The sequence below is a fragment of the Elephas maximus genome, chromosome 17, assembly GCF_024166365.1.
Source record: "Elephas maximus indicus isolate mEleMax1 chromosome 17, mEleMax1 primary haplotype, whole genome shotgun sequence".
NCBI lineage: Eukaryota > Metazoa > Chordata > Mammalia > Proboscidea > Elephantidae > Elephas > Elephas maximus.
In genome coordinates, this window is record NC_064835.1 from 89,019,511 (window position 1) to 89,036,744 (window position 17,234).

The following is a 17,234-nucleotide window of genomic DNA, read 5'->3' on the forward strand; positions in this document are numbered from 1 at the left end:
GCTTCTTGCTTTCTCCATCCTTTGGCATGATAAACGGGGACTGGATGACTCCTTTTCCCCAGCCCAGCAGCATCTTTTTGGTGTATCTGTGTCTGCTCTTTACTTCCCCAGCCCTGTGAGAACGCCCTAGCTCACTCCTTGAAACAAATGCTAAGACAGTCGCAGAAGCTCAGCTGCTGCTCTGGCCTGAGAAGTTTATTGAGGGAGTGCCATCCCCCTCCCTTCTGTCAGGAGGAGGGCCTCAAGGGGCTCACGCACCCGCGCCTGGCCTTGGGCCTTCCCCTGGGCACCTGCTCGTAAGTCCAGGGCCTGCGGCAGGAGCCCTCACACCACCCTGTTGATGATGACACCCAGCTCTTCAATCTCACACTGGACCTCATCTCCCTTCTGTAACAGAGCAGGCTGGGCGTCAGTCCTTCAGCTTCCCACATGCCCCTATGCATGCACAGGCTGGAACGTCACAAGTCGAGCCAAGCCTGCCATGCCTCCTGGGTGCTTGCTCCCGTTCCTTTTAAGCAGCCTACCTTGAGAAAGACCGGAGGCTTCCTGAACACACCAACACCTGGAGGGGTCCCAGTCAGGAAGACGTCCCCTGGGTAAAGAGTGACGAACCTGGAGCAAAGCAGACAGGCCAGGTGAGGCCACTGGCTGAGGTAGCACAGATGGACAGACGGACGGGGCGCTCACTCAGGCCGTGGGTGTTTGTGGGGGCAGGACGGGGCGGGCCAAGACAGGCCCCGTCCCCACGTACTGCGAGACCCAGGCGATCAGCTCTTCCGTCTTAAACACCATCCGGCTGGTACTGCTGTTCTGCATCAGCTCCCCGTTGACGCGGCAGCAGATCCTCAAGTTGTGCGGGTCTGAAGTGCAAAGGAGAGCCTTGGGGCCATCACGTTTTCAAGTCCCCGCCCTCAGAGCATGAAAGCATCAAGAGGTTTCCTGACTTGTTGGGTGAACGGGCTGTGCCTCCGGGTCCCCTGCGTGTGACCTGGCACTCCCTGCCTGTAATTCTCTCAGTACACGTTGGCCACCTCAGGCCAGAGGCCCCCGTTTACTCTCCCTGCAGCCGCGCAACCCCCCACAGTGCCCGGCAGTAGTCCTGCTTCATAACCACCAGGTGTTGGGTGGCCCCATGTGGAGAGGAGAAGAATGGCTAGAGCTTAACAGCACATGCAGGGACGGTGAAGGCCCACACACCTGACGTTGGTAGTGTGAGTAACCCGTAACGGAGCCCTGGCTAATCGACTCGCTTACACATATATACATTCCTTAAGTAGGAAAGCTGGGACACGGTTTACTTTCTGATGACTCTGGCTCTGCAGGGGTGCTGGGCTACACTGAGGCCCTTAGCGTGGCTGAGTCCTGGGGACTGGACCTGCCTAGTACGGATGGCGGCAGCAGCTATGGGTTTAGAGTTGCACTCTGCCCACTGTCCTTCCTGCAGGCTGCATCCCTGCAGCTTTCAGTTCTGCTCGGCTCACACAGCAGCCCCCTTAGGGCCCGTCGGTGCCCTTGCCTTTCCCTTGAGGAAAACGCATGGGTTTTGTGACAGCCTCTTCTGCCATGCTCCACAGCCAGTTTTGCTTTCTCTCAACTTAAAGGCTGTCCAGGTGGTTGCAGCTAGAGGAACCCTGGCCCACCCGTGAGTGGCCACTGCTCTCTATAACCCACTTCCTGAATGCCAGGGTTGGTATTGGAACTGCCACGTCACCACCTCTGGCTGTCTCCTGTAGGTGGGGGGAGGCCCGCGGAGAGCCCGTGCCCGGGGCTGGGAGATGTGCTCTCTAAGGAGGCAGCAGAAGGGCAGCTGTGAGTTCGGGTTCTGTTCTGATGGCACCCAGCATGCCTGCCTGCTTCCTGGGTAGACCCTTACACTGAGGTATCCCTGCATGGGTAGAAGCCAGGTGCAGAGACCATGTGGGCATATAGAGACCTACCTGGTACACTATCCTTGGTAACCAAAGCAGGGCCCAGGGGGCAGAAGGTGTCAAAGGTTTTTCCCAGCAGCCACTGGTTTCCATTGCGTCCCATCTGCCAGTCCCGAGCACTCACATCGTGGGCCACAGTGAAGCCAGCCACATGAGCCATGGCATCTGTGGCCTGTGGGGGAGGGAGTTTGGCCATATTGGAGGTTAGATCACGGGCGACAACAAAGCCGGTGACAGAAGATCTCAAGCCTTTATCCCACCGCAGGTACCAAAACCAGCCAAGTGTGGTAGGTAAGGGAGGGTAAGAGCATCAGGGAGCAGGTGGGTGCTGACCACCTCTCTCAGCCAGGATAGCTGGCTCCTCCGTGCTGCTGAGCAAGGTCAGCACTAGCAGAGGCACACGTGGGGCCTCTGTGCCACTCTCACCTGGGAGCCCACCCGTTCCACCTCACCTGGATGTGCTTGCCTGCCTTCCCAATGATGATGGCCAGCTCCACCTCCCAGTCCACCTGCTGGAGGGTGTGAACAGACACATGAGCTGCCGCGGCTCTGGGCCAGTTCCCATCCACTAACCGTGGGGAGCAGCTGCCGGCCCACGTTTACAATCACCACCACCCACAGTGGAGTGGGCAATAGGGGAGGCGTGACCTGTGGACCCATAAGCTCTGGGCAACAGCAGGCAACACCGCTGACTTGGGGCGCACCTCCCCGCTGTCGCTAGGAGAGCAACCTGTCGGGACTGAGTTTAAAAGCCAGTCTCAAGTCTTGCAGCAAAGGATGAATATCCTTTATATGTAAAGCGCATTTCCAAACAATAATAATAGCTGATGGTCTGTAACCCTCCCGTGTGCCAGGTACCATCCTAAGTGCTTTAATGTATTAACTCACTTAAATGCAGTGTGAAAAAATCAACATCTCAGATATGGGCAAAGGGCTTGAATAAGCAATTCACAGAACTACACCTGCCACAAAACATGAAAAAATGCTCAGCCTCTCCCATAAGCAAAGCAGTGAAAACGCTCGGCCTCTCCCAGAGGCAGAGCAGTGAAAATGCTCGGCCTCTCCCATAAGCAAAGCAGTGAAAACGCTCGGCCTCTCCCAGAGGCAGAGCAGTGAGAATGCTCGGCCTCTCCCATAAGCGAAGCAGTGCTGCTGAGACACAGGCAGAGTCTAGCCTTTTCAAACTGACCGCTGTTTCTAACGGCCAGTCAGGGTTGGTACACACATACCCAGCACCCAGATCTCAGTCTCTGAGGCCCTGCCCCTCTAAAGAGAACCAGATACTATCCATGTGGATTTTCTAAGTTGCGATAATGGTATTATGGTCAGGTGGGAAGTTGTCCTTATTTGTAGGATATGCATGAGGTTTTTACAGTGTATTACCTTAAAGTCTGCAACCTACTTTGAAATGTTCTCCCTCACCAAAAAACGAAGTATGTGGAGAGAGAAAAAGCAAACGTGGCAAAATGTTAACAGTAAATCAGGTGAAAAGCAGGTAAATCTTCATTGGCCACTAATTTCCAAAATATTCCTAAAATACAAATTTGAAGGAAGAACTAAGCTGTTGTTGGCAAGGGTACATCTCCTGCTGGTGGATGTGTGAACTGCTTTCATAGCTTTTCTGAAGGTCAGTTTGGCAGAATTTCTTAAGTGTTTAAACGCTGCCTATACTTTGACCCTGACATCTGAATTCCAAGAGTCTGTTCAAAGGAAATAGTCATGTATCCATAGATGTGCTAAGTCTTTCCTATAAGAATGTTCGCTGCAACATCACTTATAGAAGCAACTGGAAACAACTCAAGTATTCGGCCACGGGGACCACTGACTGACCGACGGCCATTACTACAACCGAGCACCGTGCAGTAACCCAAACACGTCAGGGTGGAAGCCCGAGTGGTCTGAAGAGGGTTCCCGATGGAGTCTAACGTAAAAGGTACAAGTATGTGCAGGAACAGAGTAAACACTGGGAAGATACACAGCAAAACGTTAATATCAAGGGCCCTGGGTTGTGGGAATATGGGTGACTTTTTATTAATTTTTTATAATGACGGTATATTTTATAATCAGAAAAGGCTACACTAGTTTTTTTTTTTTTTCTGAGGCCAGTCTTACTACTGTATCATCTCATACCTAGCAGTTTCTGTCTGGTGCACGGCTGAGCAGCAGGTGGCTTCTGGCAGAACATCTGTAGGCTAAATGCTAAGCTCAGTTGCCCTTGTGGGGCATGCTGGTGACTCGGGAGGGCAGTGGGGAGGCACCCACCTGGCTCTTGGGCGGGAGGACGATTTCATCGTAGGGCCCCACAATGGAGCTGGCAAACTTGCTGAAGATGATGGGTTCCTTGGGCACAGGCACGTTCTGCTCTTTGCAGTGGTCCACATAGTTCATGCCCACGCACACCACCTTGTCTGGCCGTGTGACCGGGGGCAAGAAGGTCACCTCCGACCATGGCAGGACCGGCAGTGAGGCAGTCAGGGCTCTGCAGAGAACAGAGCAGGAGAAGGCCTGACTGGGAGCAGATCGGCAATCTGGGGGCACGCTGGGGGCACCCTGCAGCAACTACAAGTTTTACTTCTTAAAATATTTTCTTCCAGATCTACCAACCCTCAGAGTCAGTGTGAACATCAAGCCCAGCTATTGTCCTTTGGAATCAGAGCACATATACACCTGTTGCCATTGAGTCGATTCCAACTCATAGCAACCCTGTAGGACAGAGTAAAACTACCCGGTAGGGTTTTCGAGTCTGTGATCTTTATGGAAGGTGACTGCCACATTTTTCTCCTATGGAATCAGAGCACTGCTTACTATTTACCAATGTTAATTTCCTTTTCCCCAACTGGGTAAGAGAAGTCAAAAGGTATAAATGGGAAGGTCTCCCTCCCACCCTCCTCGTCACCCGGTTCCCCTCCCTGGAGACACCAGTTTCCTGCGCAGCCCCTCACAGCTACTCCGTGTGCACTGTGTACACACAGCAGGGTGTTTTAGAATCTCTCCACAACAGTGTACAGAGAGCCCCCTCTTTTTTTCTCATGGCTGCACATTACTGTCCTACAGATAGCCAACTTCCTAAGAAGGGACCTGAGGTGGTTTCCCAACTCATGCTGTAAGAGAGAAGGCCGCAGTGAAAACCTGGACACAGAGCATCTGCGTGTAGGGATGGAACTGCAGACACACGTCCTTCAGGTAGAATTGTGGGTCAAACGTTACGTGTGCTTGTAATTTTGGTGTTTCCAAACAGCCCTCCATGATGGCTGACTGCTTTAAACACGCCCACCATCCACATGGGAGAATACGCTTTTCCCTGCTGTCACCAAGGCTGTGTGCTGTCAAACATTTGTAGCTTTGCTTTTTAATAGTTGAAAATGACATCTCAGAGTCGTTTCAGTGTACTCCTCCTCAACACTTTTAGGTCAGTGTCCATAGGGCTCCTTCCTGCTTCGGGGAAACCCCACCTCACCTAGCCCAAACCTAAAAACCAACCCTCTTTGTGAAAACCTCTGCAGTCCTCTCTCCTCCGAGAAGCCAGTAACTCCCCCTGCTCCCCAAGATGCCTCTTTGGGCCCCAGGCCCCATACACCTCAGGCAGGCAGGGACTCAATCCCAGGGAAAGGTAGCGTGATGAAGCAGAGTCCTGGCTCCACCACCAAATGTGTGGCCTTGGCATGGTTAATCAGCTTCCCCAGGCCTCGGTTTTCCCCTCTGTAGGCTGAGGATGCTGCCCCATAAGATTTCTAAGGCTTGTCATTAGGAGAACAGGTGAGAAAGATTACCTGCTCTCTTGCAGAAGAGCTACCTGCTGATTCTGTTTCAGAGGGCCAGGGTGGGGTGAGAGGAGGCAGGGGGACTGGGGCAGCTGGCAGAGCATGCCGCCTGTTCACTTACTTTCTGGCTGCCGAGAGGGTGGCCTCTCCCTGCTCCAGAAACTCTATCATCGTCTTGGGGAGTGTGGAGTCAAAGGCATTGAGGTCGATGACCCCCCTGTCCTTCCCTAACTCCAGGCCCAGGCGAGGTCCTTCCAGGTGGGGTGCGTGGAACTGTACCAGTCTCATTTCTCTGGAGGGTTGAAAGGGCCACCTCTGAGCCTGCAGAAGAGCTGTGAGCAACCTTCTACCAGAGACCAGCATCAGAGCCTGCAGAGAAAAAGTGGGTCATGGGGAGAGAGGGAGCCCAGGACCATCATGACGATCCCCAAAGTTTCTCAAGCTGCAGCCCAAGTCCCTTCACCCCACCACTCACTCCTGGAACACCACATGGGAAGTGGCCTAGATTTGCAAGGTCTTCCACCTGCTACACTTTATAGGCGCCCTGATGGCACAGTGGTTAAGCATTTGACTGCTAATCAAAAGGTTGGCAGTTTGAATCCACCACCTGCTCCTTGCAAACCCTATGGGGCAGTTCTACTGTGTCCTGTAGGGTCACTATGAGTCAGAACTGACTCGACGGCGAGTTTTTTTTTTTTAATATACTTTATAAGTTGATTTTTTGCTCAGTTCAGTGTACGTAATGAAACATTTAGAGAGAAGCAACTATTTCATATCAGGTGCTAATAGGTCCCAGAGATTCCAGCGTTCCTTCAACCAATACTTCCTGAAATCTTACAATGTGCTTGGGACCACCATACGCATTGGGGAAACAATGTAGGCCAGACAAACTCAGCCCCGCCATCCTGCTCACGGGAGAGACAGATGTTAATGACTGATGACATAAGACTCAGCCCTTGTGACTAGGGCTGTGAAGGTCAGGGACCCTGACTTTGTCTAGTTCCTTGAGAAAGTGATGCTGAGCTGAGCGGGGCTAACATGAGCAGGAGAAGGAATTAGCTAAGCCCAGAACAGGCTACTGAACACAATGTGAATTCAAGAGTGGGGCCCCAGTGTGGGCAAGGGACCCCTGGTGAGACTGGCCTCACAGCTGCCATAGCAATTTTTTAAATGCAAACTTGATCCTGCTACCTGCCTGCCTAAGATGCTTCCCAGTGTTCACATGACAAAGCCAGAACCCCTACCAATGTCCAAGTCTTTCAGGAGCAGCCCTCCACCTGCTTCCCCAGACAACAGCCCAGGCTGCCTGAGGGAAGAGGCTGCAGACATATAGGGCAAGGCCCAGGCCAGACAGGCAGCCCTGAGCTGTCTCCTCCCTGAGTTCAGGGCCTATGGCTGTCGCATCCACCGCTCAGTCCACTGTGCCCAGCACTGTGCCTCGTACCCAGGAGGCCTGGGGAACTCTCTGTGGAATGAACAAGTGAGCAAATGACAGAAGCAGGGGATTGATCTCTCACTACTTGGGGAAGACTGGCAATTATCAACCTCAGTCCAAGTCCGAGTGACACTGAAGTTCTTGGTTCAGACACCAGATGTGCACACGAGAAAAGCTTCGGCCCACCTCACCGCCATCATCCCTAGGGCACTTTAGCCCAGAAGGCTGTGGTGCCAAGTAGGGACCTCCAGCAGGAGATCCTCCAGAGGCCCACGGAGGCCCTGCTTGCAGTCACCATGCTCGGGGAAACTAGCCGCCTGCTGGCTGCTGCGTCAGGGATAAGGCCGGTGGCCTGCTCGCCAAGATAAACCCCACGTGACAGGCACATGCAGGTTCTCATTCCACCCGTACCTCTCCTCACCCCCACCCTACAGAAGGGGTCACTGAGGACTACAAAGGTGAAGTCACCTGCCAAGGTGCCAGTCACAGCGTGACCGCCGTGCAACACTGCCCGAGGTCAGGCCGACTCCGCACCAGGGCCCTTGGGCAAACAGGCGCCAGCGGCAGGAGCCTGGCAGCCGGAGACGCCCCTTCCCACCATCCGCCAGCCTGGAACTCAGTTTCCCCGTCTGCCCAGCCCCGGCCCTGCAGTCGCTGGGCGCGCACCAGGCCCCCCAGGTCCGCGCGGCCAGAAGCGGCCGAGGGCTGGGTGGGTCCAGGGCTGCCCCCGGCCGGAGGACCCGCGCTGCCGACCCGCCGCCGGCCTGGCCCAGGCCCGACCTACCAGCAGCGGCGGTCGGCTCCGCGGGCGTGCCGCGCTGTCGGCCTAGGGCTGGAGCAGGCAGGCGGGCCGCCGGGGCCGAAGGTGAGAGGGCGCCAGGCCCTGCCCACGGGATCCCGATGGCCGCAGCCGCCCGGGAACCCCAGCTCCTGCGGGACCAAAGGCCGAGAGCCCCGCAGCGCTCCTCCCGCTGCTCGACCCCGGAGCCCTTAAGACGTCCTCGGAGCGGGCGCGCCTGTGACGTCACCGGACAAGGGCCAATAGAGGGGCGCTCGGCCTCTGACGACAAACTCATGCGCGCGGAGTGTCCCGGCCCAGCCGGGGCGAGTGGCTGGTCTCCTCCGCGCCTCGTCAGGCTGCGGGCCGGGCCGGGGAGACTGCAGGCCGGGCCGGGCCGGGCCGGGCCGGGGAAGCTGCGGCCCTGCACCGGCCCGGCCCCACACGACCCCGAGAGTTGAGTCCTCCTTAAACGTTGCGCCTTCGGTGCCTCTCTGGCCTCAGCCTGGCCCGGGCGCGGCCTCTGGTCCGGACGCCGTTTTGGTCGTCGGGCCTACAGCGGTGGCGGAGCCCAAGTTAGAAGGGCGCGCTGGACGCCGAGGCAGATGTGGGGCCTTCTGACTCTGATGCATCGTTGGGGAGGGGAGGGATGTTTGCTGGAGCACCTGAGGCCTGAGACGTTTTGCCCAAGACGACTCAGGCAGCGAGTAGTGGAGGCAGGACTCTCGATCGAGGTCCGGGCTTTCCACCCACTCTCCGCAGCCCTGTCTTCCTATGCACCATGTTGAGCGCAGGGTGGGTTAGTGGAAGAAACGGCATAATCTCCACCGGCAGAGAGCAGGCATTCCGGTGGAGAGGCGGTTAAACAGGCAGTTACAACGCAGCTTTCCAGGCTCCTGGGGTCCTGAGCAAAGATAGTTCAAGGTGACAGGCCCTGGGGCAAGAGGCCCAATAATTGAGCAAGGACCAGATCACCAAGGTCTTTTTCTGCCCCAAGAAAGAGATCGGGACTTGTCTAAGCACACAGGAGGCCATTGGAAGGTCTTCAGTGCAGGTGCCATGGTCAGACTTAATATTTGAGAAATTCTTCTCTGGCCTCTTCTCCAAAGAAGGGTGTGTGGGTAAGACTGGTGCAGGTAAGAGCAACGATGGCTTGGTGTGTGATGGAGTTGGTGAAAGGTGGTCAGAGTACAGAGATGTTCAGGAGGTGGGACTGAGAGCCTTCAGTGATGACAGGACGTGGGAGAGGGAGAAGGAGGTGCAAGTCCAACTCCTAGACATCTGGCCTGGTAGATGGAAGTGTCAGTAACAAAGACATTCTGGAAAGCCGTAGATGGATGTGTCATTAACAGAGACGTTCTGGAGAGGCAGCAGGTTGGGGAGAGGACGGTAAGCTCAGTTTTGGATGGCTTGCATTCAACACACCTGTGGGACATCCGAAGGGTACTGAAGGGTGGGTAGTTGGAGACAGGGGTCTGGAGCTTGGGGTTCTAGTCTAGCTTAAGGTAGAGGTCAACACAGAGATGGGAATAGAACCCATGGTGGTGGGTGTAATGTGCTGAAGAGATCCGGGCACAAACCCCAGTCAGGAGGCCCACCATATAAGGATGCCCAGAGGCTCAAGGAGAACAGGCAGACGGAGAAACAAGTAACTTGGAGGCCACTGCCAAGGAGAGGAAGATTTCTGCTTCTGAACAAGATGGAGTAATCGGGACTGTTTACTCTCCCTCATGAGACAACCAAAAACCCAGGTAGAATCTATAACACAGTGGTTTTCAAGAAATTGGATATCTGGCAATGAAGAACAGTGATTCCAGAGAGACAGAAAATGAGATAAGCTCTATGATCATCCCAGCCTAATTCTTTGAAAGAATTTCCAGGGGTAGGACAAAGAGGGGGAACCAAGGCAGAGCTAAGAGAGTCTGTAAGTTGCGGAGATGAAGAGAAGAGTCTGGGAGACCAAGGAAGCTAGAGTTTGCAGAACAGACTACTAAAGAGAAGATTGCTGGCCAGAGGGAGAACTCAGAGGTTTGCAGAGAGTACCACCTTACATCCTCAGCAGAGTAGTGAGCATTGCGTACTCATAAAGCAACTTCCTGAGACCATGGAAAGAACATCAGAAAGGAGTAGAGGGAACAGCCTCGAGAGGGCCAAGAGCAGTGCCTATTTCCACTAGCCGGGCCAGAAATTCAAACTGGATTCAGAAGAGGACGTGGAACCAGGGCTATCGTTGCTGATGTTAGATGGATCCTGGCTGAAAGCAGAGAGTACCAGGAGAATGTTTACCTGTGTTTTTTTTGACTATGCTAAGGCATTTGCCTGTGTGGATCATTAGAAATTATGGATAACATTGTGAAAATGTGAATTCTAGAACACTTAATTGTGCTCATGAGGAACCTGTACATAGATCAAGAGACAGCCATTCAAATAGAACAGGGGATACTATGTGGTTTACAGTCAGGAAAGGTGTGTGTTAGGGTTCCTTTCACCATATTTATTCAATCTGTATGCCGAGCAGATAATCTGAGAAGCTGGACTATATGAAGAAGAACAGGGCGTCAGGATTGGAGGAAGACTGTAAGAACCTGTGATGTGCAGATGACACAACCTTGCTTGCTGAAAGTGTAGCGGATTTGAAGCACTTACTGATGAAGATCAAAGACTACAGCCTTCAGTATGGATTACAAACCTCAACATAAAACAAAAATCCTCACAACTGGACCAGTGAGCAACATCATAATAAGGGAGAAAAGATTGAAGTTGTCAAGGATTTCATTTTACTTGGATCCACAATCAATGCCCATGGAAGCAGCAGTCGAGAAGTCAAACGACATATTGCACTGGGCACATCTGCCACAAAAGACCTCTTTAAAGTGTTAAAAAGCAAACATGTCACTTCAAAGACTAAGGTGCACCTGACCCAAGCCATGGTGTTTTCAATCACCTCATATATATGTGAAAGCTGGACAATGAATAAGGAAGACTGAAGAAGAGTTGATGCCTTTGAATTGTGGTGTTGGTGAAGAATATTGAATATACCATCTGCTGCCAAAAGAACGAACAAATCTGTCTTGGAAGAAGTGCAGCCAGAATGCTCCTTAGAATCAAGGATGGCGAGACTTCGTCTTACATACTTTGGACATGTTGTCAGGAGGGATCAGTCCCTGGAGAAGGATATCATGCTTGGTAAAGTAAAGGGTCAGTGAAAAAGAGGAAGGCCCTCAACAAGAGGGATTGGCACAATGGCTGCAACAATGCGCTGAAGTATAGCAAACAAAGATCATGAGAATGGCACAGGATGGGACAGTGTTTTGTTCTGCTATACATAGGGTCACTATGAGTCAGAAGCGGCTTGACAGTACCTAACAACATAACAGACCAGAAAAACACAGATTTCATGGGGCGTTGGGTAGAGAGCTCATGAAGGTCTTGCCTCTGTGGTGGGTATTAACCAATCCTAGACTGAGCAAACCCAAAATGATCACACTGTCTCCAAGTAACATAACTGCATTCCAGAACACTTAATTGTGCTCATGAGGAACCTTTACATAGACCAAGAAAGAGGCAGTTGTTTGGACAGAGCAAGGGGATACGGAGTGGCTTAAAGTCAGGAAACCTGTGCATCAGGGTTGTAACGTTTCACCATACCTCTTCAATCTGTATGCTGAGCTGGACTATATGAAGAAGAACAGGGAGTCAGGATTGGAAGAAGACTCATTAACAACCTGTATTATGCAGATGACACAACCTTGCTTGCTGAAAGTGAAGAGGACTTGAAGCACTTAACTGATGAAGGTCAAAGACCACAGCCCTCAGTGTGGATTACACCTCAACATACAGAAAATAAAAATCCTCACAGCTGGACCAATAAGCCACATCACAATAAACGAAGAAAAGATTGAAGTTGTCAAAGATTTCATTTTACTTGGATCCACAGTCAACACCCATGGAAGCAGCAGTCAAGAAATCAAAAGACACATTGCATTGGGCAAATCTGCTGCAAAGGACCTCTTTAGGATGTTGGAAAACAAAGACGTCACCTTGAAGACTAAGGTGCACCTGACCCAGGCCATGGTATTTTCAATTGCATCATATGAATGTGAAAGCTGGACAATGAATAAGGAAGACCGAAGAAGAATTGACGCCTTCAAATTGTGGTATTGGCAAAGAATATTGAATGTACCATGGAATGCCAAAAGAATGAACAAATCTGTCTTGGAGGAAGTACAACCAGAATGCTCCCTGGGAGCAAGGATGGCGAGACTGCGTCTTACACACTTTATCTCACTTTGGACATGTTATTAGGAGGGGCCAGTCTCTGGAGAAGAACATCATGCTTAGTAAAGTAGAGGGTCAGCAAAAGAGAGGAAGACCCTGAATGAGACGGATTGACACAGGGGCTGCAACAATGGGCTCAAGCATCACAGCGATCAAGAGGATGGTACAGGACCAGAGTGTTTGAGCCCATTGTTGCAGCCCCTGTGTCAATCCGTCTCGTTGAGGGTCTTCCTCTTTTTCGCTGACCCTCTACTTTACCAAGCATGATGTCCTTTTCCAGGGACTGATCCCTCCTGACAACATGTCCGAAGTGTGTAAGACGCAGTCTCGCCATCCTTGCTCCCAAGGAGCATTCTGGTTGTACTTCCTCCAAGACAGATTTGTTCATTCTTTTGGCATTCCATGGTACATTCAATATTCTTTGCCAATACCACAATTTGAAGGCGTCAATTCTTCTTCGGTCTTCCTTATTCATTGTCCAGCTTTCACATTCATATGATGCAATTGAAAATACCATGGCCTGGGTCAGGTGCACCTTAGTCTTCAAGGTGACGTCTTTGTTTTCCAACATCCTAAAGAGGTGCTTTGCAGCAGATTTGCCCAAATGCAATGCGTCTTTTGATTTCGTGACTGCTGCTTCCATGGGTGTTGACTGTGGATCCAAGTAAAATGAAATCTTTGACAACTTCAATCTTTTCTTCGTTTATTGTGATGTGGCTTATTGGTCCAGCTGTGAGGATTTTTATTTTCTGTATGTTGAGGTGTAATCCACACTGAGGGCTGTGGTCTTTGACCTTCATCAGTAAGTGCTTCAAGTCCTCTTCACTTTCAGCAAGCAAGGTTGTGTCATCTGCATGATACAGGTTGTTAATGAGTCTTCTTCCAATCCTGACTCCCTGTTCTTCTTCATATAGTCCAGCTCAGCATACAGATTGAAGAGGTATGGTGAAACGTTACAACCCTGATGCACAGGTTTCCTGACTTTAAGCCACTCGGCATCCTCTTGCTCTGTCCAAACAACTGCCTCTTTCTTGGTCTATGTAAAGGTTCCTCATGAGCACAATTAAGTGTTCTGGAATTCCCATTCTTTGCAATGTTGTACATAATTTGTTATGATCCACACAGTCAAATGCCTTAGTATAGTCAATAAAACACAGGTAAACATTCTTCTGGTATTCTCTGCTTTCAGCCAGGATCTGTCTGACATCAGCAGTGATATCCCTAGTTCCATGTCCTCTTCTGAATCTGGCCTGAATTTCTGGCAGTTCCCTGTGGATATACTGCTGCAGCCGTTTTTGAATGATATTCAGCAAAATTTTGCTTGCGTGTGATATTAACGATATAGTTCGATAATTTCCACATTCAGTTGGATCACCTTTCTTGGGAATAGGCATAAATATGAATCTCTTCCAGTCGGTTGGCCAGGAAGCTGTCTTCCAAATTTCTTGGCATAGATGAGTGAGCACTTCCAGGGCTGCATCCATTTGTTGAAACACCTAAATTGATATTCCATCAATTCCTGGAGGCTTGTTTTTCGCCAATGCCTTCAGTGCAGCTTGGACTTCTCCCTTAAGTACCGTTGCTTCCTAATCATATGCTACCTCTTGAAATGGTTGAAGATCGATTAATCCTTTTTGGTATAATGACTCTGTATACTTCTTCCATCTTCTTTTGATGCTTCCTTAGTCATTTAATATTTTCCCCGTAGAATCTTTCACTATTGCAATTCAAGGCTTAAATTTTTTCTTCAGTTCTTTCTGCTTGAGAAATGTCAAGTGTGTTTTTCCCTTTTTGTTTTCTATCTCCAGGTCTTAGCACATGTCATTATAATACTTTGTCTTCTCAAGCCACCCTTTGAAATCTTCTGTTCAGTTCTCTTTCTTCATTATTTCTTCCTTTTGCTTTAGCTGCTCGACTTTCGAGAGCAAGTTTCAGAGTCTCCTCTGACATCCATCTTGGTCTTTTTTTTCTTTCTTGTCTTTTCAAAGACCTCTTGCTTTCCTCATATATGATGTCCTTGCACAACTCATCTGGTCTTCAGTCAGTAATATTCAATGCATCAAATCTATTCTTGAGATGGTCTCTAAATTCAGGTGGGATATACTCAAAGTCATACTTTGGCTCTCGTGGACTTGCTCTGATTTTCTTCCATTTGAGCTTGAACTTGCATAAGAGCAATTGATGGTCTGTTGCACAGTTGGCCCCTGGCTTTGTTCTGACTGATGATACTGAGCTTTTCCATCGTCTCTTTCCGCAGATGTAGTCGATTTTATTCATGTGTATTCCACCTTGTGAGGTCCATTTGTATAGTCGCCGTTTGTGTTGGTAAAAAAAAGGTATTTGCAATGAAGTTGTTGGTCTTACAAAATTCTATCATTGGATCTCTGGCATTGTTTCTGTCACCAAGGCCATATTTTCCAACTACTGATCCTTCTTTGTTTCCAACTTTCTCATTCCAATCAACAAGTAATTATCAATGCGTCCTGATTGCATGTTCGATCAATTTCAGACTGCAGAAGCTGATAAAAATCTTCAATTTCTTCAACTTTGGCCTTAGTGGTTGGTGGGTAAATTTGAATAATAGTCGTATTAACAGGTCTTCCTTGTAGGCGGGTGGATATTATTCTATCACTGACAGCGTTGTACTCAGGCTAGATCTTGTAATGTTCTTTTTGATGATGAATGAAACAGCATTCCTCTGTGAGTTGTCATTCTCAGCAAAGTAGACCATATGATTATCCGAGTCAAAACGGCCAGCACCAGTCCATTTCAGCTCACTAATGCCTAGTATATCAATGTTTATGCGTTTCATTTCATTTTTTATGATTTCCAATTTTCCTAGATTCATACTTCATACATTCCAGGTTCCAATTATTAGTGGATGTTTGTAGCTGTTTCTTCGCATTTTGAGTCACGCCAGATCAGCAAATGAAGGTCCTGAAAGCTTTTCTCCAACCACGTCATTAGGGTTGCCTCTGCTTTGAGCGGGCGGCTCTTCCTCAGTCATCTTTTGGGTGCCTGCCTTCCAACCTGAGGGGCTCATCTTCCAGACTGTATCAGACAATGTTCTGCTGCTATTCATAAGGTTTTCACTGGCTAATTCTTTTCAGAAGTAGACTGCTGGGTCCTTCTTCCTAGTCTGTCTTAGTCTGGAAGCTCAGCAGAAACCTGTCCTCCATGGGTGACCCTGCTAGTATCTGAATACCAGTGGCATAGCTTCCAGCATCACAGCAACAAGCAAGCCCCCACAGTACGACAAACTGACAGACACGTGGGAGAAGAGGACATAGAACGAGGGATATCATTGCTGTTGTCAGATGGATCTTGGCCAAAAGCAAAGAATACCAGAAACGTGTTCATTTGTGTTTTACCCACCATGCAAAGGCATTCAACTGTATGTATCATAGCAAATGACAGATAGTGTTGCAAAGAATGGGAATTTCAGAACACTTAATTGTGCTTATGTGGAAACTGTATATGAATCAAGAAGCAGTCATTCGAACAGAAGAAGGGGGTAATCCGTGGTTCAAAATTGGAAAAGGTCTGCAGCAGGGCTATATCCTTTCACTTAACTTATTCAGTCTTTATCCCGAACGAATAATCTGAGAAGCCGGACTATATGAGGAACACAGCGTCAGGATTGGAGGAAGACTCATTAACAGCGTGTAATATGCAAATGACACAGCACAGGACAGCACACGTAGTAGACTGGCTAAAAAGACTGATACACCAAGTGGTGTCAAGGATGTGGAGGAACTAGAACGCTTGTACTATGGCTATGGGATTGTGAAATAGTACAACCACTTTGGAAAACATACATCTACCGTAGGATCCATGCATTTCGCTCCTGGGTATTGACAATGTTGAATTTTACCTGAGCCACAATGTGCTCCTGGAAAACAGTGAAGATCAAGACCCTCCTCCTCCCCTTTGTGTTCTGGGAAACAATCTACTGCAAAGAACCAACCTTCCCCATAGGCATTGGATAAGACTCCTGGGGGCACCTCTTGTTTATCTATGGCAAGGCCAGACACAGCTCCCCCAAATTCTCGTTCTTTGCCTCATAAATGACTAGCTGAACTGCTTGTCCCCCCGATCAATCAGAACAAAATGCTTGTCAACCAAATTTTGGTTAAGATTCTCTCCTTCCCCCAGGTCCTTGAGCTTTGACCCATCCGCAGCCTGAGCCAGCATGTAACTCCTCCTTACCAGCCCTTCCTGAGAATAGGCTTACCTCAAGGTAAAACGTTTCCTGATTCTGCCACCCCGTTCATCCTGAAACAGGCTGCTCAGCCATATTGAAAACCCCAGTTAACACCCCTTCCCCCCTCTCTTTGTCTTGCTAACCACAAGCTTGTTTTGAGCAGGAAGTCGCAGCAGGTAGTCGCTCCGTCCACTGACTAGCCCTAGTTACACCTTGAAGCACGCGCAGATTGAAATCACATCCTTCAACTGACTCCCCCGCCCAACCCCAAATGTAGGCATGGGAGGGCTAAAGGCAGAAAATTCCGGGTACCAAACCCAACCCCCTGACGCCATTGGAAACAAAAAGCTCCTCAGCCCCCTTAGTCAGCGAGCACATGGCCTTAAGGTCACTAGACTCCACGTGCTCCTTGTATGTGCAGACAATAAACTTGCCACTTTCTGTTTCCGTTGCAATCAGTGTCCATCTTATTTCAATCGGCTAATAAGACAGGACAAGAACCCGAATGGCGTTCGGTTACAATCCCAGTTCTCCACACTGCTGCTTTCTAGTCACACTGGGCTTGGTTTTCGGTGGCACAGTGGTTAAGCCCTTGGCTGCTAACGGAAAGGTTAGCGGTTCAAACCCAACAGCAGCTCCACGGCAGATGTGGGCGTCGGAGTTGGCTTCTGTAAAGATTCACAGCCTTGGAAACCCTGTGGGGCAGTTATACTGTGTCTTACAGGTTCACTGTGAGTCAGAATCGACTAGATAGCAACAGGTTATTTTGCTTTTCTCCAAGAAATTATAGGCTCCACCAGGAAAAGTTTTGCAAATATTCTGCTATTTCACCCCCAGACCCTGACACAGT

General features: G+C 50.0%; 1 protein-coding gene across 2 annotated transcripts; it reads right to left on the reverse strand.

Annotated features, from left to right (window-relative positions):
* Positions 1–128: 128 nt before the first annotated feature.
* LOC126060845 (fumarylacetoacetate hydrolase domain-containing protein 2B) lies at positions 129–8,140 on the reverse strand. Of its 2 annotated transcripts, none has more exons than XM_049857198.1 (8): positions 7,909–8,140; positions 5,811–6,058; positions 4,191–4,407; positions 2,381–2,437; positions 1,938–2,100; positions 752–860; positions 525–612; positions 129–387 (listed from the first exon to the last, which is right to left on the reverse strand). In XM_049857198.1, exons 2-8 carry the CDS (start codon positions 6,050–6,052, stop codon positions 325–327), a joined length of 939 nt encoding a protein of 312 aa, XP_049713155.1. In that variant the 5' UTR covers positions 6,053–6,058; positions 7,909–8,140; the 3' UTR covers positions 129–324. The 2 variants fall into 2 exon arrangements, with proteins under 2 accessions (XP_049713155.1, XP_049713154.1); XM_049857197.1 differs by having other exon boundaries at positions 2,381–2,440; positions 7,909–8,139.
* Between the last annotated feature and the right edge of the window lie 9,094 nt (positions 8,141–17,234).

What these genes read in the sequence shown, in the direction of transcription:
- LOC126060845 (XM_049857197.1), bottom strand. Translation starts at nt 6,052, where the DNA reads ATGCTGGTCTCTGGTAGAAGGTTGCTCACAGCTCTTCTGCAGGCTCAG. An exon ending in TACCAAGGATAGTGTACCAG is followed by an intron (nt 861 to 1,937) that starts GTAGGTCTCTAT and finishes TTTGCACTTCAG; the next exon opens with ACCCGCACAACTTGAGGATC. An exon ending in CTGATCGCCTGGGTCTCGCA is followed by an intron (nt 613 to 751) that starts GTACGTGGGGAC and finishes GCTTTGCTCCAG; the next exon opens with GTTCGTCACTCTTTACCCAG.